We start from the raw sequence: 25279 nt of genomic DNA on the forward strand, positions 1-25279 counted from the left end.
GGTGGTGTATACATGAAAGCAACCCTCCTGAAACAATGTGGTCTTTTACAGATCCCTCTCAAAACAAATCATACTTTTTCACTTCCTTTGTGATATCACTTGCAAATCACTTAATTTTCTGATATCTGTCCCGTACTAATGTACATTAGATGAAACAGTATTTTTCAGGTTTTTGATTCCACTTAAAGTTTTGACAGATGCTGTCCTAGAGGAAGGGATAGGCACATGATGCATGTTTTATGCTACGCTTCAGGAAAAAACATAAATGTGGCAGTATTTACAGGAATGGAAGAGTAATATAAGGTACAGGAGGGGGAGCCCTGGGTGGTTTAGCAGTTTGTGGGCTTTCAAACTTATAATCTAACAAGCAGGTACAACATCAGCACAGTTCATAGTGCATCTATGAAGCCAGCTAATGCCTACCTCTCTTCTTACCAGACAAAACATAAAGATATGTTAGCATATCTTACCATAAACCATAGCAGCGCTGTGCTTGGTTTATGTTATTTACTCAATAAGCCTTTTGGCACTAGTTTAATGGAAAAAAACTAGTAGGATGTCAAAACTGTAACATAAGCCCAGTGGTCTTTAAAGTAATTTCTTTAATAAATGTTTTTTTTGTGTGTGTGTGTCTCTTTTTGGCTGTGTAAGAAAGAAGAAGGATCTGAGGTGGGTGTTACTTTTCTTCTAGCAAGTGTTTTCACGCAGCTGTTCTTAAACCTTCCTTATCCTGCTCCCCAGTGGGAGAAGGAAGATATTTATAGGGAGAGACAATCAACAGAAAGCACGCTATTATTAGGTATAATAGGACTTTAAGGCTTAGAATTACTGTTGTATTTCCCTGTATCTGCAGCGGCTTTGTTTTCTTCTATCAAACAGACCTGATCTGTGCTGGCTTAAAGGAGCTATTTATATCCTGTCACATCAGCAGGCATCTCCACAATCAAAATTCAGGCTTCTGGTGTTGCTGACTATTTTGCTTATCCTGCAGAATAGTATGATTAGAAGGGATTTTGTATTAAGGATAATCAAGTCAACTTCACAGAAATTGGTAGAAACTGCCCAGTTCTTATCCGCTTCTTGAAATTACTTTTTTGGAAAGAGAATTGTGTCTCAGCAAAGTGGGCTGGCTTATATCTGCCAAGAAGCACTCGGATTTTTTAAGCTCTTATATCATGTTTTGTTATGAAAGTTATCTGTACTATGCTTGCAGTCTTTTTTTTTCTGTTGGTTGGTTTTCTCGTGTAGGCAATTTGTTTCTTCCCTGCACTCTCATACTAGATGTTTAGGCTTAAGGAAGACAAGGAGCTTTCTGGCTGCCAAGCCCAGCATAAGTTGACAGAGTGTATGTTGTGCTTTTGTCCAGACATCCTAAGACATGCTGTATTGGGCTTATGTGGCAAGATTTTGGTAGCAGGGAAGCTGCAGGGGTTGCCTCTGTGAGCAGAGCCCAGCAGCTGCCCCATGTCAGGCCAGAGCCAGCTCCAGATGGCTCCAAAAGGGAACTGCTGGTGCCTGGAGCTGAGCCATGGTGATGGTTGGGTCTCTGGGAGAGCAAAAAAAGCCCTGCTGTGCTACAGCAGCTTGGAGAGAGGGATGAGAAATGGGAGAGAAGCAGCCCTGCAGCCCCCAAGGTGAGTGCAGCAGGAGGGCAGGAGGTGCTCCAGGCATGCAGCAGCAGTTCCCCTGCAGCCTGTGAAAGGAGGAGCCCCCGGTGCAGCAGGTGGATGTAGCCTGGAGGAGGCTGTGGCCCATGGAGAGCCCCCGCAGGAGCAGGCCCCGGGCCGGAGCTGCAGCCCGTGGAGAGGAGCCCACGCAGGAGCAGGGGGGCTGGGGGGAGCTGCTGCCCGTGGGGGACCCGTGCTGGAGCAGTTTGCTCCTGGGGGATGGACCCCGTGGGACAGAGCCGTGTGGGTGCAGTGCTTGCAGAACTTCTGCCTGTAGGCAGCCCCTGCAGGCTCAGTTTGGGAAGGACGGCATCTCGTGGGAGGGACCCCGTGTGGAGCAGGGGCAGAGAGGGACCATGAGGGAGCAGCAGGGACGAAGCCTCAGGGACTGACTGCAGCCCTCATTGCCCATTCCCCTGTGCTGCTTGGGGTAAAGGAGTGATAAGAGGGTGGATAGGGAAAGGTTTTTTCAGGTTACTTTTAGTTCTCACTTTGCTGTTAGGAACAAGCAATGAATTGTGTTAGTTCTCCATATGCTGAGTCTGTTTTGCCTGTGACTGTAGTTGGTGAGGGATCTCCCTGTCCTTGTCTGAACCCACAAGCTGTTTTTTCATCTTATTTTCTTCCCCTGCTCTACTGAGGAGGGAGAGTAATTGAGCAGCATGCTGGTGCTTAGCTGCCCCATCATTGTTAAACCACCATGCATGCCGCTGTTGTTAACCCACGACACCTGTAACAAGATCTAGCTGAATCGTCTCATAAGACTGTAATTTTCTAAAATGCATTGTAATAAGAAATATAATACTGGATTTATGATCCAAAGAAGAGTTTGACATGAGGGAAAAAAAAAATCCCTGCACATCTCATCTGAACAACTGTTCTGGTTCATGATGAACCTTCTTAACAGATAAAACCCAAATGCTGAGTCTGTGGTAGTCAGGTTTTGTATATCCTCTTGACCTTTTAGCAGGACTGGTTCCCTGTGTAATGTGTGATATCTTTCCCTGTATTCCCAATCATTCGTGTTTTCTAAGGGCCCTCGTCTCTCCTGTGTGCTGCCTTTCGCTTGCAGCCTCTTCTGTCAGAGTGGAGGTTTCATCTGAATTCCACGTCAGAAGGCATATTAACTGTTCCAGGCAAATACCACGTGGATGGGCCCATCCTGGAATCCATTCCCATCCCTAGTCACCAGCTCCTCCCTTTCTCAGCCACTCTTCTCATTATTTTTGTGGAGTCCTTAACTGGAACTGGGTCAGGATTCCCACTATAGACTGACTTTGTGCTCTATCACAAACCATTCATACAGCTGCTGTGTTTTGCTTACGTGATTACAACTCGGATTTCATAAGGTCACCAAGTTCCTAAATGAATTCCAGGCAGTGAGGACTCTGTGAGAGGAACATAGGTCCTTGCGTTCCCACTTACCTCAGCAGAAATGAGACGAAAGGGAGGATGCACACTGGGACTCGTTTATCTCATTAGGCTGTACAAATTGTATTTTCGAGTCAGCTTCACCCTCAGGCTCCCCTCTCTCCCACTACTGTGCTAATCAGATCATAGTGCTTCTCAACTCCATTGTGCCTTACCTACAGGTAATACAGTACAGCTACACCTTTCCTTGTTGTCATTGCCATCTCTCAGTGCGTTCAGTAATTATGGCAAGTGACTAATTGAATTCTGAATTTCAACTAAGAGGCAACTATTATGAAGATCAAGTATCATCATCAGCTTCTGACCTGGTAGCATTTCAGAAGGGGGTTAGTCAGGCAGCTTTGTAGCTCTGTGCTCTCCTAGTCAATCAAGCTGAGAAATGAACTAGGCTTCAGCCCAGTGTGTGTGTGTGTGTGTGTGTGTGTGTGTATATGTTTTCAATAGAGAAGTAGCCCATAGACCATGAAGATCAAACCAGCTTCACGAAGTGAACAGCCACTGATCAGCTGAGTCTCAGTCTAGGTTGTGGTGACTGCAGTCACTAGGGATCAATTCACTTGCTTAAACTTAAGCTTCCATCACAATTTGTGATGCCCTTGATTGAGTGACTGCCTTGGACACCATGGGGCATCTCAGAGAGTACTCAGTATCTATCTAGCAGTGTGTGCATCGTAACTGCCACTTGCATATGGGCATCAGCATCATAACATCAGAATTGATCTGTCTTAATCTTGAGCCCTGTTTCATCTGTAGGGAGGAGTATAAGAATAGGGCAGACGTGAAAAGAGACTGTTCTTGGGTGCTGTTTTATTTAGCTTCCAGTGATCCAAGTTTCTATGACCTGCTGAACCAGAGGTGATGTCTGTGAATGTTAAACAAGTGACCAGATGCCTGCTCGGTATTGTGTGGGATAACTGGCCTGGCAGCGGAGAATAATTTGAATAGGAGTGTGTGAAAATCTTAATCTTAGTATGAATTTCATACTTTTCTCTCCGAACAGGCTTTTTGGGAGACAAATTCTTGTTTCTGTTCAGCTAGCATAAAAAGGTTGGTGGTGTATATTTTTTATCATGTGCTGACATCCAGGTGAAGGGGAAAGGTGATAACCTGAGGAATATACAGATTCAATGCAGATTGCTTCATAATCTCCTTCTTTTCTTTCTGCTTAAAGATACACATGAGTCTGCGTAGAAGATCATTGGGTTCTGCGTGCAGTCACGTTTCTGTATGTGCTGTCTCAGAGAATTAGCCACAAAGTGCAAATAGCCTTAGGAGGCTGCAGACTCACCCTGCATCTTCATGTCAAGTTCAGCACAGTAACACAACACAGGAAGAAAGTAGTCTCCATTTGTTCCAAAACAAAGAGCTCTGCAAGTTATTACAGGGTATGTTTTTAGTTCCAAGCACTGTAGCACTTTCTGACAGACACAGAAAAGGAGGGATTATTTTCCTTTTTACTCTTCCTTAATTCTTTTGACACATGTGGTCCAAGCTCAGTCATGTCAGTCTGTACAAGGGGGAAAAAAAGAGCTGTGTGCTATTTGTGAAAGCAGAGTCAACTGAGCATTTATCAAATGCTTGGGAGCCTGTTCACTTGTCTCTGTCTCCTTCGTGGTATTCCCTTGATTGTTTTCATAACAGCATGGTCCTGGTACTTCAGAACAAGAGTTTTCTTAATCACAAGCATGGAAATAATTTCCTAAAGGAATTTATAACATTTAGGGATAATAATCATAGCTGTGAATAATAATTGTTTTGTTGAGTGATTAATAGGAGTTGTAAGGAGATGTGACAAAGAAAGCAGCTTCTGGGATAGCTCCCGAATCATCCTTCTGAGGAGAGATTGTTTCGGAAAAGGGCAACCGTCTTGGGATACCCTGCCACTCGTCACACTTGAATCCTGAGACAGTTCAAAATGAAGCTGTAAAGCAACAGAATATGCACTATATCAGAGATGTAACTTATGGAATATTTTTGTAAGCCTTTGAAGAGAAAAAAGTGAAAGAAGAAACAAGAAGAAGAAAGAAAGAAAGAAGAAAAAAAGTGAAGAGAAAAGAGTGGAAAATATTGAAAGAAGTTGTGGATGTATTTCCTGAGAAGAACTGTGTGGAGTTGACTTGACAGGGGTTGGAAAGTCACAAAGAATGTGTATTTTGTTTAATTTTGTATTAACAGGTATTTAATTAACAAAGATAAATAAAACCACATTTCTGACTGCTTTGTACAACTCAGTCTGTGGGATCCTTCTTAAGGGACTGAAATGAGAATACTTGCTGCGAGGTAGCAAGGGTCTTGCCTAGGACAGGAGCAACCTGCTGAGCACAGGGGAGTCCATCAGTATCGGAAAGTGTGGAATGGGACTTGCTTAGGTCAGTAATGAAGAAAAGAGGTAGGGATACAAAGGCTAGTTTGTGGGTTCTGAAGTCAGGGTCCTGAAGTTTGTTTAAAAAAAAGTGAAAGCACAGCCACAGATCTAGCCACAGCCCACCAGTGAGGTGCATCTCCAAAATGAGAAGCAGGGGAACAGCTGGCTGCCCCAAGAAAGAAGGTGCGCATGGGATCCCGGTCTGAGTATTTAGTAAACATTAATTCTTGGACTTCAGGGCTTAGGTGTTTAAAAATAAAAAATGGAGAAAGAGATACAGACCAACAGAACTGTGTATGTTGAATGCCCTTTTATACTCTTCTAGTCCAAGTATTAAACCTGCTCAACTTGTCTAATAAAGTTATGTTCAGAGGTGCTGAATGCATGACTAAGAGCATCTGTGCAAGAGTGTGCACAAAGGTGTGGGCAAGACCATAATCTTTATCAGTATGCCTAATGGAGTAGGCCGTGGGCTAGAAATCTAAAGAAATGTTTTTCTAAAGTCTGGGAGCCTAAACTCCTAAAAGGTTCTGCTTCTGCCTTTGCTTTTGACATGTTACATGACCTGTGTGAATCACTCGAGCTCTTTAGCAGATAGGAAATCGATACAGAAAGTGAGCATAATTAGACTGTTGGAGCTTCTCATCAAGCATTTAGGATTTCTGGCAAAGGAAAACAATAGAAAACTGCGCAACATTTCTTGCGTGCTTGAAAGGCTGGAGAGACACCAGATTGGTGAGCTAGACAAAGCTGAGGTCAGAAATGTTTTTCTAAGGGAACATTTATTGCCTAAAGTACTATTTATCTGCCTTCCAGCCCTCTCCTATAAGTGCATTATAATTCTACATGAATGTCAAAAAAGCCCCAACAACATGACATCTAAGAAAATCTCTCTTTGCACAAAGGCTAGCTTTCAGGATGATGTTGGCTGCTAGACAAAGTAATAAGCATTGGCTGGATAACTCTTCATTCCTCTCCTTATTTTTGTCTGAATATCCCTCATTCACAAATAAAATATGTGGAGAGAGATTTTTCTTTTCAATCTCCTGCACTTCTGAGCGCTGTTAGAATTATATTGAAGTGCTACCTATCGCTGTCAATTCTGATCTCTAGAAATAGCAAGCAGTGTACTGGTGCGTTGTGAATCCTACCTTCTTCTAGCTTGTCACTGCAACAATCAGAAGAAAACCACCAAAGTTCTCGGGTGGGAAAGATGGCACATGAATAAATAATGTATAGGCTGTGATTCAGTCCCTATTTTTAGAAGCCTGCTATTTTTCTGGGGCTTTGAAAAAGGGCTAAGAATAGTATACACATGAAGTGACGTATCCTTTATGCAACACCAGGCTTTTCTGTCTCATTTGTTCTGAATCCTACAAAATCTGAGCAGTCAATTTGGGGAATTTATGCAATTCATGTTGTTTTTACTGGATATCATGGAAGAGAAGCACACGAGAAGAAATATTTTGCTTGATACCCATCAAAATGTCTTATTCTGAACATTATTTTTAAATGAATAAAAAGTATTTGGAGATGGAAAGTCTAATCACAAGTGAAATTGAACTTTTTTTTTTGGAAAAAAAAAAAAAAAAAACAACAAACAAACAAACATAATGATATCACTTTTGAATATATAAAATACAATAACTATTTGGTTTAAATAGCGGAGGAGGCACTGAGAGAAACTTGCAATATCCCAGTGATATTGTGAAAGGAATGAATTCAGGAGCTGGGTTTAAGTTCATCTTGAAGTCCAGCAGTGGAAGGAACAGAAGGAACAGAGCTGAAGTTCCCCATGGGCATAATGTTTGAGGCTGGAATGTCCATGGATTTTTTTATTGGTTGGTTTGGTTTGGTTTTGTCCTATGTTCCATGCGTTTTTTTGAAATTTAAAACGTCAAAATGTTTGTCCTTTCTGGGGGATAAAACCTGGATAAAATTTAACCAATTTAACAAGTGATTCTGGCTGCCCAAGAATGGTGTTTAAAAAATAATCAGACAAGAAAATGTCATCTAGCTTTGGGCTGGACACTGAGACAGGTCTTCTCCCCTTTCTCAAGTGCCAGCAGTTCACCAAACCTATTTTTATGTTAAATATCTTCCCTTATTTGTGCTTGCTCCCCCTCGAAACAAGGCAAATTATCCAAATTGGTCAGAGGACATTACAGAGGCAAAAAGGGTTTAACAATCGTCTTTAAAAAGGAAGAAGAAGAAGAAAAGTCTATTAAGATATCAACAAAAGCTTCCTGGTAAAGAAATCTAACAGAGTGTATGAAATAGTTTTACAGAGTGATTACTAGAAATTCTTAGGGTTTATGCTTTTTAATCTGGACTGAACAAATCCTATTGGCAAGGAGATGGACAACATAACGCACTGTGCTCTTTCAGTTATTTGTTGCATCTGCGGTTCTCTGAGGCTGCCTCAGTCACTGCTAACTCCACTTTCCAAAACTTTGTGCTTTCCAGGGAGTTTGTTCAGTGGGGGTTCTGGTTTTCTAGTTGAAGGACCTTCATTTCAGCTTGACTGGCAGCTAACATGGATCAGCAAACTGTCAGAGCAGTCAGATACCCCTAGCTGTGCACAGCTCAGACCTTAGCAGACTGTGGTTTATTTATTTATTCATTTCCCTGTTTATTCCTTAACTCCAGTAGCAGATGAACTTGTCTCATGATTATAGAGCCGCTCCATGCATGTGGGATCCAGGACAAAAGGTGGAAATCATTAAATTGGAAGTCTGCCTTCTCTAATTATGACTGGAAATGTAAACCTTGTCAAAGTCATCTGCATGAGGGACAGCAAAATGACTAACATCTTCTTAAAAAACAACTTGTTTCCAGTTGTCAAAGGCAAGATCCACTACGGTAGTGCTTGCATGCAATGTCTCAAATTGCCTTTCACCTGCTAATGACTGGAAGGATGTGGTTAACTGCCTGCTGAGAATTACATCCACTTACCTTTCCCCTCTGCTCATCTCTTCTTTATTTCATGCTTTTAATAGAGTTTTACTGACTAAATACAAACCTGCCACCAGGCCAATCTATACAGATTGGGTTACTGCTACCTAAGAGGTATTATTTTCTTCAACAGAAGCAATAAAAAAAGTAAAAAAAAAAGTAATGACACTCATCAAATACTCCTTGCTTATTCCATTCGGAAATGCAACATCATCTGCTGTTGGAAATGAAATTAAGGTCAAGGTTTTACCTCTCAGGATGATGTAAACCATTGATCCCAAGCTGTATTTTAAGGTTGGTCCAGCACATGGTCATGTCCTATTGGTACACCTTTTGCAGCTACTCTGTGTGCATGTACGTTTTTTTTTTGGCTGGTAGTACTGGTTATTGGTATTTTAATTACAATGTTTAGGTAAGCACTTGCAATTCTGAAGCAGATACACTGAATACTAAGGGTTATCACCAGCTCTCTCAGTTTTTCTTCCAGGAGAGGTACTCCAGCCCCCTGAGCATCCTTGTGACCCTCCTCTGGACCTGCTCTAACAGGTTCATGTCCTTCTTGCGTTGGGGGACCCAGTCTAAAGTTTAATATAGCTGTATATGTGTATATACAAATGAGACATTCCTGTAGTTGTTTGATTACTTTTCTAATTTTATTCAGAGAAGAACCATGAAAAATAGACTGAACTGGGCATGCCTTTCCAAAAAGCTGGAGTGAGGGCGAATAGGCACCATACTGCTGTCTGCAATATCCTCACCACGCTGCAGATGTTGCTGTTTCCACTGTCGTGGGGTATGGAGGCATATAAAAGTTTCCAAGTTCATTTTAGACAGCTGGAGCTGAAATGTTGGCTGGTGCATAGAATCAAGGCCTGGCATCCTGCTGCCAAAACAGCAGCCACAGAGTAGGAGCGGTAGAGGATATTGCGGTGTGCTGTCTGAGGGGCCGTAATTGCTGCAGTTTGATTCTGGGAATAGTGCCATAGCTGTCACTGGTTTTATTGATAGACTATAACCGTGATCAGCATGAGTGATTTGGCCCTGAGAGGGAATATGAAAATGAGTATGTTATAGTGGCTGTCTTGGAGCAGGTGAGGTATATTTTCTGGACTCTAGCAACCTGAGTGACAGTCCGAGCACTACTGGATGTTTCCTTCTATTCAGGGAGTTCCCTTTTATCTCCTTGCCTGCTCCCTGGACTGATGATTAAGCAGAAGCAAGCAAGTGCCAGAAATGTTGCTCATCAACATTTTCCAAGACAAGGAAGAGGCCATAGATTGAGGCATAGGCATTAATATTGGATCATGTGTCAGAAGCTATGTGTATAATGGCTGTCTGTTGCCTGTGTCTTCATGAGTCATCTACTGCTTCTTATTTGCTTGCATGAAGATTAAATCTGCTTGTCCGGTTGTATTATATGACTGCAAGTGCACACAGAGCACGGATAACTAGAAGTTATAACTACCAAAAAACTCTTAATTTATTTTGTGTTTGTGTTCTTTAGAATTAAATCAGTAAGGCGGGAGAAATGAAAAGAAAATATACTGGGTTCTTCAGTATGCCATTTGTCTAAGGAAATTAAAATTGCCACCATTTCTGTTTCACTAGAAAGAAAAGAAATCATGCTAATAGCTCTCAATAGCTATTGTTGCTCTAGAAAGATCGTGTGTCTATTCTTCTCTTCCTGGGCGTTCATTGTGTGTCTCCACAATGGAGTTGTTCATCATGACTCTTTGTACTTATTTTTTTCGTGACAATGATTAAGAACAAATGAACTTAATCTAGGATCTTTCTGTATGTAGTGCTTTAAAGCAAAGCACGAGAATTCTTATAGCAAAAAGCACATTAATCCCAGTTCTCATTGGAAAATCAGGTGTGAAGGAATTCTCTTCTATATGTTCAATAACCAGAGATCACAGAAGTCTCTTGGTAAGATCTCTGGCTGTTGGGTTCTGTGATTCATTTGAAGTTGACATTACTTTATCCAGGGTCTTCTGTGAAGAGGTATACAAGCATAAAAACAAGTCAGTTGTGGCTGACTGTGAAAGTAGAAGCCTCTGTCCAGTGCATAAGTGGTATGTCCAATGCCCCCAAGAAATGATAGACTTACTGATGATATCCCATGGGCGTGAGCAAGAGCTGCTGCTTCACAATGCCTGCAGTGAGGCTTTTGCCCTCTAATATTACCTCACTTACTAAAACAGAAATTTCTGCTTTAAAATTCTGAGTAATGATCATTGATGTTATTAAAATAGATACTTGAAAATACAGTCAGTATGATCAGAAAGTTGTTTCCATGTGGCTATTAGAACTAATGTTGTAAGGCATCTGGAAGAACGAAAGAAGACCTTTGCTTTGGACTATGAATTACTTATGACTACTGCAGTTTGGAATGAGACTTTCCCAGAAGTCAGATCTCCTTGCTGTGTTTTGTTTCCGAGAAGTGGCTGATGCTGGAGGAGATTCTGGACTGGAGAAATTCAGAGTTTGATTTTTGTCCTCCTCTTTTTCTGATACTCACTCATGTAAGAGGTCTGGGTTTATGAGCTCCAAACTGCTTTGCTGTGAATGTTGTGTAGGATTCCTGTGTTGGCACTGAAAGAGAGCTCAGGGGTGCATTTTGTAACCCCTAATATTCTTCATGTTGCATGTCAATATGGAAGTGGAAATTAATGGCTTTCACTTCACTTAATCATGATCTGTTCTCTAATATTTCTTTTGGATTAAAAACATGAGATTTTGTGTGCAAAGGGAAATGGGCCGATAATATCTTTACTGTCACTGGGATTCATGCAAATACCTGTTTCATCAGTTTGCAATCCCAGATGACTGTAGAACTCCCACCCATTTTACTAACAAGGTTTCAAGTGAAAATGGAGTTTTGTGGCCTTTAATGGGACCTTGTTGCATTTACCAACTACTTAGGCCAGATGGTAAAGGTAAGGGCAAGACACATTTTGGATGTCTATCAGTAAGAAAGAGAAGCACTAACGAAATTCCAATGAATGTTTAATGTAACAGTCAGCTAGTGTGAACCCAGGGGAATAGTTGGGTGTCTCCATCCCAGGGGTTCACTGCAGGTCGTGGGAGCCTTTTTACATAGGTGAGTATTTGGTTGGAGTTGTGCTGAGGATCTTCGTATTAGAAGGGGAAAGCCCGTGCTCACATGGAGAGAAATATTGTTCATTTACTAATGGGAGCATTTTCAAGTGGCCATCCTATTCTGTGGACACTCACTTATCTTTCTGAGAAGGTTGAAATGAGCAGAGAAGATGCAGTGCAGGAGACAGAGGCATCGGCTGATAAAGTAGAAGACATGGCAGGACTGTGACAGAGCTGCAAACCATCACAAATCAAGTCACTTTCAGGAAGTCACCCATTTTGCTTGTTTCCATGTGTGTAAAATGGAAACAGCAATGAGAAGAGGTGTGGAAGAAGTTTGTGGATTTTAGGAAAGCAATCCTAAAATTTACTTTCAACTAAGCAATATTTGAAGGAATCCACATGTCAAATGACTTTTCTTCCCCTAATTTTGATACTTCCCTTCTCTTACACACGACTTCAACTTATTTCTCTTTGTTGTCAATATTTTATCTGGAGGAAAATCAGAGGAAGAGTGGTTTTCCTTTTGGATGGATAAATAACTTCTTAATTCAAATATGCCTATCCCTCTCAGGAGCCTACATAGCCCAGTTGTACATTCCAAGTGTCTCACAGCATTGTGCTTCTTGTCTCCACACCTGGAAAGATAGAATCATAGAACCATAGAATCATTTAGGTTGGAAAAGGCCTCTAAGATCATTGGGTCCAACTGTTAACCTAGCATTGCCTAGCCTACCACTAAACTATGTCCCTAAGCACTGCGTCTACACATCTTTTGAAGACCTCCCGGGATACTGACTCAACCACTTCCCTGGGCAGCCTGTTCCAATGCTTCACAACCCTTTCAGTGAATAATTTTTCCTAATATCCAACTAAACCTCCCCTGGTGCTACTTGAGGCCATTTCCTCTTGTCCTATTGCTTGTGGCTTGGGAGAAAACACCGACCCTCACCACCCTACAACCTACTTTGAGGTAGTGGTAGAGAACAATAAGGTCTTCCTTGAGCCTACTTTTCTCTAGCTTAAGTAACCCCAGTTCCTTCAACTGCTCCTTATTAGACTTGTTCTGTAGAACCTTTATCAGCTTCATTGCCCTTCTTTGGATGCAAAATGCCTAGGGAAAAGAAGAGCCAGGATAAATAAAACAAGGGTTTCTTAAGGAAGCTATCCTGGAAGTGGGATTCAGGATCTGATTAAGTACCAAAGCTTTCTGCTCAGTGTCTGGAGAACCAGGTTTTTGAAACAGACACTCAAAATCAGCAGCCAGGCAGCTTCACTGTTGGCCATGAGGAGGAGCCAAATACAGGGGCTTTCAAGGTTGAAACTCATATCCAACTTTTAAACCCATCTGAAATCTGGTTTCAGACTAAAAGATGTTTTGAGACACTTCTAGCTTTGTATGTTGAATAATAATACTGAGGAAAGAAGTCTAATCACCTGCTTCTTTCTCAGGGAAAAACTGCATGTAAAATAGCACAGAAAATTGCAGTCTGTGTCTGATTTTCTTATAAGGACATGGAATTGCATGAATTTACCAGTATATCGGTGACAGAAATGGAAACCGATGACCTTACTTTTCACACAGTTTTCCACAGTTGACCCAAATGTTACCAGTCATTTTATTTTGTTTGGCCTTGTCAGTCCAAGAAGAAACAGTGCAAATAGAAAAGGACAGAATGAAATCTGTTGGTATGTATGAGTATGGTGCAACCTGGAGCTGTAGGGAAACTGTTCCTTGTTGCTTTCTATGTTGACTTCCCTCCTCTGTAGGAAAAAGCACCTTTTCAGAGCTTTCAGTGGCTTTTTCAATGGCTGTTGTCAACAGCACTTTTAGAAACATCAATGTGATACTTTCATTTGACATCTTGTTTTTCCTGATGGCTGGGTGTTGAATTAGACCATGGCAAAGTCCCAAAAAGAAACTGGGTAAAGGGTAGCAAGAACATCATGAAGAGTTTGTTAGGAAGTTGTTTGTATGTATCCTCTGGGATCTCTCTGAATTTCCTGTTTTATTTTAACTTTCTTGTTTCTAAGTCGGTTCAAAATAAGCATGGAAAAAAAATCTATTTCTTGGGACTGGCTGTACTTTTGATGGCTACAGAAAGGTAGTTTACGCAGCAAAACTGCATAATTTTCTCTCTGAGTTCCTTCTGATGAAGAGGAGTGCTTGCCAGAAGCTGAAACCTCCTCCCTACCTCCAATGAATGTAGTTTCTAGAGCTACTCAGGGCGCCATTGCAACTGGACATGAAATTGCTCTTCTTCGGTGAAGTAATTGTTGATTTTTACTTAATGACACCTTGGAAAGAGATCAGAAGGGTTTCTTTCCCATAGGGATGGGTGAACACATCCTACCCTAGGTGTACCCATTTCTGAAATCTGTTCTCGTGTGGCCTCCCCAGCACCTGCCTGTTCTGGGACTGGGAGATGTGGTTGTCTTGCTCCTCTTTCAGGTTCTTTGCAGAAGTTTTACCAATAATTCTGTTGCATAGGAAGACTAGAAAATCAATATCCAGGAATGTTTCATCTAGTTTGCAGTGGGATAAATGGGAGGATAGTAGAGCAGTGAGTTTACCACATGCATACCCTCTTCCTAGGTGGAGCACTTAAGACCTAAACCTTCCTGCCCATTTATGAATACAACATCTAACAGCTTTCTGAAAGACACTTACATTAAGTTTCTCTTGGACTGCTCTTTTCATATCTTTCCTGTCTCTCCCATTTACTTAAAGAGACTATTATCAATAAATATCTTGAAAAACTTGTTGTCTCCAGATGCATTGATGTCTTTTATTTGTCCTCTTCCCTCCTTGGCAGGCTGTTCGAGTCTTCCCTCCTCACAGTAGTGGGATATGTTGATTTTCCTTGTGAATAATCTTTGCTGTTAACCTCTTCTTAAATATGTGAATTTGCTAGTCTGGTTAAAGTTGAGTACAGAGTGTTCATCTCTTTTATTTTGGTCCCTACCAGGAAACGCCTACAGAGAATGCCTGGGCAATGGAACGTGGGCTTCTAAGATAAACTACTCTCAGTGCGAGCCTATTCTGGATGACAAGGTCTGTATTTTTCTTTCCCTTCATTCTTCTCAATGTCATTTCTCAGCACATATGAATGCAAAGCCAAGCTTAAGGTTAACACGCTAATTTAGGATTTCTGAGCTGGATTCCATTTCTGTCTCTGCAACAAATCCTCCCTGTGAATTCAGCAAATCATTTATCCTCTCTCCATATCCTCTATACACGTAGTTTTTAGAAAATAAAGGATGCTTTATTTCACTGTGTCCCTGGTGGTATATGTTTATGCAGATCCATCCTAGCTTTGTTGAAAGCCTACAGCTGCTATGGTAAATGTTAGTGATAATAACAATAATACCAAAAGCTTCTTTGGCAGTGGAATGTAAACTTTCATTATCTGATTCAACCCCCTACCTGCCAGTTCTGAAGTCTCATTGACAACTGGCCTTTCTAGATCTCAGTGCCATTTTCCCTTCAGCAAATATGTAAAGGGGCAGCAGCAGAAAAATATATAAAACTCATACTCAGGTCCCAGCTGTCTTTAAAAAAACACTGAGCCAGCCCTGCATTATACAGTTTACAAAATGAAATTAGCATAAAGGGTTAAGCCCCTTCGGAAAAGCTGCAAGCAATTGCAAATTGTCCCTTTTTTTCAAATGTCACACCTTTTTTTGGAGACACTGTAGACATTAATCCTCAGTTTAAAACTTCAAACCTTCCCTGCCATGTCCTCTTTCCCTTCCCCTGCTTTGAGTGCTACAGTGGGACACACAGGTACACTGGGGTTTTGTCCTGTCTCTCTGCCAGGGGTGATGGAGCCCAGCAGCTCAGGCCTGTTCATGTTTTGGGGTTCTTTCCACTCTTTCTGCCATTGAAGTTGTGCCATGCCAGCTTCAAATAGAGAGGAGGAAGACAGGGTCTTGCCTGCTACAAGCTGTTTGCTGAGCTAATCCATATCTCAGGCTCAGGAGCTGCACCCAGAACAGCTGTGATGTGGCTTGGCTGTGGCTTGGCACCCATCCCGTAAGATCCATGTTGCTGAATGCGGGCTTTGACAAATGAACGAGAAAACAGGTAACAACACAAAAGGGGCTGAGAAGTACCCACTCTTATTTATGGCTAGGTAATTTATTGGATCCCACCCCCACAAAAAAAAAAAAAAAAAAAAAAAAAAAAAAAAAAAAGCTGGAGGCTTCTACAAAGTAAGAAACACACCAGAACAGGACTGCTCTCTATTGGGACTGGTAACATTCAAGGTTGTCTGGCATAGTGGAGAGGGTCCCATGGCAAATCGAGCTGATCTAAGATTGTGCTACCCCAGTTCAGCCCATCCTGGTATTTCCTTTCCACTTAAGGTGGAAAGACTTTACTTTTTGGGTCAGTTTTCAGCTGGATTGGTTCCCTGCACCTTCTTACTGCATTATTGCAGGAGTGCTGGTTGTAGGGCAAATAAGGGAAGTGAAAGGCTGACCAGGGTCAAAGGGGAAAGCATCCAGTGGTAGCTCTGACTGAGGTGGATTTGCAGTTCTTTGAAAGCACCCTCTTAAAACTGAACAAGGTGGGAAAGTGGAGTACAGCATCCAGTGCTGAGCTAGAGAACGGGGTAAATGGCTGAGCTAAAGACTAAAAATCTTTCGTGTAGGTTACCTCATATGGGAAACCTGAGCTGACAGTAGCAGTCTGCTGTAGGAGCTCAGGAAAATGCTGCTATATTTTAATGAAGTTCTTTATGTATTTTTTCTGCTTAACCTACGTAGTTGTTGTCTCTGAATACAACAGGGCGAATACAGAGGAGTTTTATTTGAAGAGGTTGAAGTGTTATGACTAGAGTATGGGATTATCTCCTTTGCTCTGTCTTTGCTTTAAAAAAAAAACTTTGCAGCTATGGAGATAGCTTAAAACTTCTTAAATAGCATGTTCCTTAAACAGAGGAAAGTGCAGATGTTCCCCCGACACTTGTTTGCTAAAGCTTAAAAATTCATTTAGTAGATCTTTAAAGATTTGTGACAAGCTTCACAAATATTAATATTTGCGAATATTTCCTAAATCTCTACATAATGCTCAGTGTTACAGATGAATACTTGGGTTGCTTTGTGATTTAAAAAATAAATAAAAAAAATCCCCATGGATTTGCATAATCCCCCATTTTGATTAAAGGTGAGATGCAAGGACACACATAGAATCATAGAATCATAGTGGTCACACGTGGGTCTATTGTTATTTGTTGACTGATCACAGCAGATACCATGTATCATTCAGGATGTACCCCCTGTGTTTTGTGTTAGTCTTTCATGCAGAAAACAACACCACTATCAAGCCTGACCACTTACAGCCAGATTTCTATGTAAGGAAGTAGTTTGACTTCAAATGCAATGATTGATACATGGGGACAGAAACAGGAGTTTTCAAGATCAGCCCAGTGTCAAGTGCTACATGCTTTATGACCATGTTGGCAATGCAGCAAGGGAAATCGCAGCTTTTTTTGCAGCTGGGAGTCAGTCTCAGGGAATATAAACTCCTGTAGCACACATTCCCTGATGGATTACTTCCATACATAAGTGCTTAGCTTGTGGTTGTGACCTGTGGCAGTCATTGAAACCGTACTCTGGGACTGCGTTGCTCCTAGACAGATGTTCTGGGTGGATTTAGTTTCCTGCATGTAGTTATGTAGTGTAGATTAAAATGCCCCAGTGTGTCTGCATGCATCTGGCAGGCATGCCATAGGCCTTGTGAGATAACTCTGTCGGTCAGCTACAGTCTTGGAGGTCTGTCAGTAGGACTGACCAGGAAGAATAGAGTCTTCTGCATGCACCTCAAGGGGCACTGGGTACCTGTGTGTGGCCACAACTGTTCCCAGCCCTCATTTCAGTTCTTGGTTGAGATTTGGATAGGTACCCAAATGTAGATGTCACAATGTCAGACTAAATCCCACTCTCTCCATGACCAATTGGCATCTTCTCCAGGCACCAGAATGAGGTACAGGAATAATTTTGATCCAACTGGCTGCTTGGCATAACGTGTAAAAAATGGAAAGCTTCTCCTCGGCCTACAAGCTCCTGTATCAAAGAGACCTATGCTGCGTCTGGCACAAATCCATACCCTTCTTAGAAGACAAATGAGAGTCTCAAGCAACAAAAAATATGTTTCAGCCTTCATAAAAAGCTATAAATTAACAACTATGGGCTTATCTATGTGGCCTTTGGCAGCTGGGTATGCAATCAGCTCTGCTGCTGTTCTGAGGTGGCCTGAAGCTGTGTAGCTGAGTTAGGACCATGCTGGGCCTAAGTTAATGCATCCTGCTTAGGACCACAGTCACGTCAGGCACAGCTACCCAGCTTCCAGCTGTCTCACAACAGGAAAGCAGTGAGCTCAGAGGCAGATGAGAGAGCTCCCACTTGAAAGCAAAAAAAAGCCTGTGCAGAAATACTGCCTCTTCCCTCGATTCGGCAGCAGTGAAAGTCTGCTCGTCTTTTCGTTGGCTGGTTCAGTTAAGATTCACCTCAGCTGATCTTTAATTGTCTAAAAGTTGCACATTCAGTCCAAACTAGTCATCCAGTTTTCCTGTATGGCCAAGAGATGGATAAGGAGGCCTCTTCAGGAACTGAATTGTCATTTTCCTGAACATTTTGCAGAAAGAATTGAACTAGCCTTGCAACATATTCATCCCCTCTGCCTGACTCTCGTGGAGTGCCAGACAGTCAGCCTTGCCCAAACAATGAACTTTTAAGCAGCCCCTTAGGTGAGATAGATCTCTTATTTTGGACATCTGAAAAGATAGGAGGAAGAGGGAGGGCTGTATTAGGAGAAAGTAGAAGCAGTAGAAGCCTAAGAAGGACATTTTGTTTTCGAGCAGCATCTCACTTAAAAAATATACTTCCCTGTTTGGACGTGGTCCTGGACAACTTGTTCCAGGTGTATGAGCAGGGATTTGGACCAGATGACATCCAGAGGCCCCTTTCAGCCTCAACCAGTCTGTGATTCTGTCTCCAAAAGTCTTTGGAGAGGAGATACGGTGTCTTCAAACGAGTCAAACTCAAACCTCACAGGAAGAGGTGTGCTGGGAATGGTGGCAGGACCTGTCAGGAAGTTCTGGTAGAAGGAAAAGGATCCTTGTCATCTGGAGAGTTACAAGGGCAGGCATTAGGCGGGTGTTAGTCCAGATCATTGGCCAGTTTGGTTTGGACAAGTTCACAATCGTGTCCTAACTACAGCAAAGAGGTTCCTGGGAAGACAATGGCTCTTTCATTAACTTAGACTTGGAAACCTGGAGAAAGGTAAAGAAATAAGGCTGCACTTCCTCAGTTTATTTGGTAGAAGCTTGTTGGAAAATAATGTTGCCCTCTGTAACATAGCATCATTGTCAGGCATAGGTATGATGTGGAAGAGGGCTCTAGTGATGTGACCTGCTGTGCCCTGGAGACCACAGCCAGCGGACGTCCTTGCCATCCCCTTCTTCATTTCCTTTCTAATATAATGACCCTACTTCTGAGCCATGAATAGGATTTAAATCTGCATTTTAGTGGAGTGAAACATCTTCCTGGACGCAAAGGAATATTGTGTTGCAGGAGAAGGTTGTTAGCATTTTAAATGCATCAGTCTTCAAGAGGGTGAGACAGAACAGTTATGTAAGTATTTTACACAAACCCAGCTTTGGCCAACACATGACTGATTCTGGGCACGTGTTTTTCAGACCTGAAGGCGTTGTCTCCAATTCTACCAGAGATACAGATTGCAAGTAGGCTGGTGGGAAGTGATCTTACAACCCTGTCAGCTTAGTTTTTCATAGGCACCGAGGCAGTTCTTGTTTATATGATATTTGAATTTGCCTTCAGGAAACCTTGTTAGTGTCAACAACAGGAAAAAATAAATGTATGCCTGTTTTTCCTTCAGCATCAGTGTGTCAAAGAGGAGTTCAATTATGTTTTTTTTTCTTTCCAATCAATTTTCCTGTGTTTTGAACCATACCTTCTTAAAATTGGAACGAAGTCGAAACAGCGCTTAGGAGACACAGGAGAAAGCTGAAGGGCCAGACTCAAGGAGCAGGATCCTTGACCTGGGAGAAACACTGCCATCTTCTAGAAGGCATCTAGCACTACATGAGTAATTAAGCAGGAGAAAAAATAAGCAAGCCAGTTTGCCAGGGCAGGAACTGAATAAAACAGCATTGCATTTCAGGTAGGCACATTGGTTAAGTGCATTTTCCTGCCCTTTAGGTGACCTAGTGACTTAAAGATAAATAAAGCTTAGGGTGGAATTCAGGTCTTGTGGGTTTTTTCTCCTCAAGGCAATTCAGAAAATGGGCTCATGCATGGGGAAGTTTATTTTAGGGGACTTTATAATAGACTTAAAAATACCTTGCATGGTTGAGTTTAGTCCAGAAACAGCACATTACTCCATGTGCTGAAGATACAGGCAGGATTCATCATGAAAATGATTCCAAGAGGGCTGACTCGTTTGCTTTCTGGCAAACTGCTGGAAGATGAACAATGGAGCAGATTAACTACTGCTGCTGGTTGTAGTTTCATCCAAACATCCATTCACTGACAAATTCCTGTGACTGGAATAAAACCTCCAGGGAAAATGTTAAAAAAAAATAAAAATGAGACAAAGTAGGTTCAACCAAAATTAGAAAGCTGATGCCATTCGCAGGATTTTAGTTTTATATTTTTATCACAAGGGAGGAAATTTAGACTTTAGGTTTTTTTCTTTCTTCTTTTTTTTTTTCCCGAGGGAGGCAAACATCCCAAATTGTGGAAAGATCCGCTTAGCCTGAAAAGAAACAAATGCCAAAATAAAAATAAAAAATCTGTTTTTCAGGGCTGTTTGTTTTTTAAGTAGTAAATCTCTTGTCAGTTTTTAACCATCTTCAGTATTTACATGAACAGTGTTTTTCTACTTCTTCCTCTCCATCAGGCAAAGAGAGGAGATGCTTCTCCTTTCTCTGAGGGCAGCAGCAGCTTACCACTCACTTCAAGATCAAATTTTGATCACATTGCTAAATACACTGATTTATACACCGATTTAGGTGGAAGCGCTTATGCTTTTTCATTTACAGGATCAAGAACCTACCACTAATGCCCTCAGCATCCTAGGAAACAGACCCTAATACAATAAGTTTCATCACAGACTTGGGTCACTGCTAAAAACAAGAAGATGTGCTTCATCAGGCTCTCTCAAACCTGAGAAGACAAGACCAGATTCCAGCTCTTTCAGTCTGCATCAGTTCTGCCCTCAGAAAGATAAGGATCTTAGCTTGCAAGGAGAGTGTCTCAGAGTAAAATCTGCCCATATGGAAAAGGCTTCTTGTTTACTCACACTGACAACTGGTTCATTTCTGTATGAAAACCAAACCATTTGAGAAGGAAAGTAGCATAACCTGGCTCATTATGGCTGTGTAGTCTTCTAACAAAGTAATGTTTTGTAACGTGTTGCAACTGCTAGAAGATCATCGCCTGTGTCTTTTGTAGCTTTGTCACCTAAATTTTAAAGTATTATAATGATGAAAATAAGAGATCCTGTGGAAAATGAAGGAAAAGGGGGGGAAAGAACTTTTCTGCTGAGATCTGGAAGAAGCTGTGGACAAATCCCAAACTGAAATGAAACTAAGCATGTACTTCTGTGCCTGGGCCGCATGTTTGGCTTATACATAGGCATCAGCCCTGGGGCTATTATATCATTTTAAAGTCAAGAAAAGTAATTACTGTTTCCTAAACTGATTAACTGTTCCTTAATGTCAGTGCTCAGAGAGTCATGCTGATTTAATCATGTTATCTCTTTACCTCCAGAGGAAGTATGCGCTCCATTACAAGATTGCTCTCATCATAAACTACCTGGGGCACTGTATATCAGTAGGGGCCCTTATAGTTGCCTTTATGCTTTTCTTGTGCTTGAGGTGAGTAATCTGTTTGCATGCTTCTAACTTGGTTGGGTGTGCGACACTTACTGGGTCACTCGAGCCCTCTAATAACACTGTCCAGATTGTGTATGGTCTTGGAAAATTATGGCTTTTATGCTCCCAAGCATGTACATGGTTTCATTGATTGATGCACTAGATGAGTTGTAATGATGGCTTCCATGCTTAAGACTTAAAGCTTATTTATATTCAGGAAAAGAGCTACGCATGTTTTATTGATGCAGCAAAAAAATTCAGTGAGCACAGAGTGCTTCATTAAGGGAAGAGGGGATTTGAGAGTGTCAAGTTGCAAGTTTGGGGGCAAGTTTTCTAAGGCACTGCATAATAACACAAGGCATTTTGCATTCCCTGGTAGATAATGCCCAAATCTAGACCTGAGGAGATAAAATAAAATCTTTCCACTGTGCCTTGGGTTAATTTCAATTTTTCTTCCATTAAAGAACTTTGAATTATGCTTAAATAGCAAGAGAAACATCTTTATGGGATCTTTATCTCCACCAGTGCTCATGAAACAAGGAATGTAAATCACTGAAACTACACAGAAGTGCTTCTCTTCTCCTTGTTAATAGGGGTGGCCTGGTTAGAAGGTATTTCTATATTATTTGTGTGGTTTTGACTACAAATGTTCAACCTGAACTTTGTCCTAGCTACAGTAAGTTCTGTAGAATGGTAATCCTTGAGAAAAACTGTACAATAGTATCAAGGCAGAAACATGTAGAGGACCCTAACTGGGAGCACAATATCACAGACAGAGACTTAAGTGAACACATAACTGCTTTCCTAGACTGGAGCATCCCTACAGAGGCTTACACTAACTCTTCCTCTTAAGCATCCTTAACAAGAGGGTCTTTCTTGTTAATAACAGGAATCTTCTTTCACCCCAGTGTCTATAAGCAGAATGAGCTGTGCTCAGAAAAAAAAAAAAATGCTTTAAACATTCAGTGGGAACACTTCCGATGCATTGGTTTAAACTTCCATTTAAACCTTCTTACTGTGCATATAATGCTAATTCCCATAGTGCTTGAAGCCCTGAATTAATTTACACTGAATAAAGAATGCAAATTATTCATTGCAACTATATTCCCTGCTTTGATGCTGAATCTTTTATAAATGCTTAAGTAAATAACGCAGAAGCAATTAGATAATACGGGATAAATGTACCCAGCTTCTAACACAGAAGTGGCCTAGCTGATCTCTTTTAAATTGTTTTTCTGGTATTTAAACTTTGATTTTAATGTTTAAATTTTGCAGTCAACTTCAGCATGAAAAATGACTGCAGCAATTAAGTAGTTCCCTGTACGTGCTGTGAATTAAGATATTCCATCTTTCCAATTTCCCACTGCACCATGGAAAAAAAAAATAAATCTCTTGCCCTGATATAACTGTCCAGCCAGTGTTAGCCAGCATGAGCTATCTCACAGTCTCTGCAGAGACTGTTTTGTTTTCAGAAGTTGTAAGAATGCTCTGGTAAAGGCAGTCCAGGCTGCATTACAGATTTCCCATGTGCATACTCTAGGCCATGCGTATCTGCATCACCTTTACCTTTGCAAAATGACCCAGAAGCAAATCAGTTCTGCTAACTGAGTCTAGTTATTTGGGGCTTTTATTTTTGTTTTAGTTTGGATGGAAGAAGGTACCTACTAATTGAGTGAAACAAGAGAATATAGGCTATTCCTTGCTTAAAAAAATGTAATAAAAGACATTGAAGGCTAAGTCTGATAATTTCTTATCTTGGCCAAGAGTGGAAATCTATCAATTCCTTATTCTTGCCCCTCTCCACTAATCTACCTTACTCCATGGTGTCTGCTGAGGGTGAAGATAGAGGAAGGCTCAAGTTCTACAGCTGCATATTTTTCAGGCTTCTCACCCATCATCTGCTTGATATTTCCTTTGCTTTGCTTTTGGAGATGAGCCTCACTGTTACCATTGCTTCCCCAGTCCAGGTACTTGCTGCATTGCTGTAGAGTTTAGTCCTCAGTTCTGCTGTAGTGGGAAGGGGAAAGAACTGGATGTAGTCCCTGTTCTTCCAAGCGTGTCCTGTAACATCTTCTCCCCAGTTCTGTCTTCAGTTCTTTATGCAAACCTCTGACCTCCATTCACAACCACAGCAGCAGAAATGCTCTACTGCCTTAAACCCTAAGGAATTTTACACCAAAAGCTATTTTGAGGGACAGAAAGCTCAGATGCAGCAGCAAGCAATGAAATAAGCTGCCATCTGTGTCCGTGTTGCCAGGAGCCCCAAAACAGCTGGGAAGGGAGGAGAACTCAGACAGGGACTCCCTCCCACTGTGAAGACCTATTCCAGCCTTTTTTTTTTTTTCTCTACGTCTGTCACAATCCTTCTTCCTGGGCTCTGCAAGAGAAAATAAGCTAGTAAACATTTCATTCAGCACTAAATAACAAGAAGCAAAGCCCAACTTAGGGCAGAGGACTTGACTTTCATTGGCATACTGACTGAATAAAAACGATTCATTGAAATAGCTTCTAAAGATCTAGGTCACAGCTGGTTCCCCAGGGTCTAAACGTAGGTGCTCTTAAAAGTCTAACAACCATGCTGTCTTTACAAGGCAAAACAAAACCAGCAAGCATATAGGCAAGAAGAATTATGCTGAGAAGGAAAAATAAGGAATTTGTGCATACAAGCAGGTGTGCTGTAGAGATGTATTAATCTCCAACACAGGATCTGAAGAGATTTGCTTAGTGCACTTCACAGGGCATTGTTAAATGTTTCTGTGTTGCTGTGAATCTCCTAGGTTGCGTGTTCTCCTCGTTAATAGTAAAAGTTTAATTCATCCCTCAGGTGCACACAGGCAGTTCCTGCTGACACGGGACTCACCCTCCCACATCATCACATTGTCACACTGCTAAAGCAGAAATTTTCCAGAGGACTAATTCTGATAATGGTTATGCCAACACAGCTTAAAGAGGAAGAAAAAGGAAAGAAAAAAAAAAAAAAAAAAAAAAAGTAGAAAGAATAAAACACCTCTTTTTAGTAATATTCTTCTTCACTGTTGCTGACAATGCAGAAGCCCAAATGGTTTTGTCCTGGCTTTTTCCTTGTTAGTGTGCTGTTATATCAGCCTCTGAGGTGGAGTGAGTCCTTATAAAGCTCCTGTTGTGTTATCAAAGTGATGGCAATAGCCAGCAGTGACCTGACTGGATTCAATTCCAGTAGTAGCTATTTTATTTGTGCAGTAGTGACCGAAGCAGAAGTGCTGACTACAGGAAGACCTGTTCTTTTTCTGGGAAGCATCTAAGTCCCTGCTGTATTTTGAAACTGATAAAGAAGGATCACACTAAAGGGAAGATAGACTGAAGATTAAAAATGGCAAGTCCTTCTGCACAGGTTGCAGGATGAAGGCAGCTCTGTAAAAATAAAACCCATAAGCATTTGCACAGCATCTTTTTCTACTAGCATGGTGGTAATGAAAGTAAATTGAGGGTAGGAGGGGAACTCTGTTTTTCCTGTTCTCTCTGATTTACTCTTTATATTTCCACTTCAGAACATCTTTTTTATTATTATTATTCTATTTTTTTTCTTGTGGGCCTGAGGCAGTGTGTCCTTTCTTTCAGGCATTATAGGAAGGTTACCAAAACCTCACTTTTTTTTTTCTTCTGAAAAGCTGAAACATTTTTTCCTTTCAACAACATATTCACTTTTCTTGTTTTCTCTTTTCTTTCTTCTTCTAACCAGCTCCCAGGATTTAGGAGCTGAAGGTCTATTGTCCTTTATCTTCTCCTTATCCAAGCTCCTTTGAACTGCCTTTTGATCTTCACTCTGGCATGCAGTCGGTGAGGCTGATGCTGCAGGCCTCCATTAGTAAGAATGAAAG

The 25279-nt window shown here is 41.4% G+C and overlaps 1 protein-coding gene across 4 annotated transcripts in view; it reads left to right on the top strand.

The window, feature by feature from the left end:
• CRHR2 (corticotropin releasing hormone receptor 2) overlaps positions 1 to 25279 on the top strand; it is a 156744-nt gene that overhangs the window by 71542 nt on the left and 59923 nt on the right. For 3 of the 4 annotated variants that reach the window (XM_082753951.1, XM_082753953.1, XM_082753952.1), the window contains 2 exons: positions 14490 to 14575; positions 21319 to 21425. In XM_082753951.1, coding sequence (XP_082610077.1) covers positions 14490 to 14575; positions 21319 to 21425 — 193 coding nt within the window. Of the gene's footprint in view, positions 1 to 14489; positions 14576 to 21318; positions 21426 to 25279 lie in introns of those variants that run through there. The other variant, XM_082753954.1, reaches the window with a different exon arrangement.

This window comes from Aythya marila (genome assembly GCF_965140915.1).
Source record: "Aythya marila genome assembly, chromosome: 2".
NCBI lineage: Eukaryota > Metazoa > Chordata > Aves > Anseriformes > Anatidae > Aythya > Aythya marila.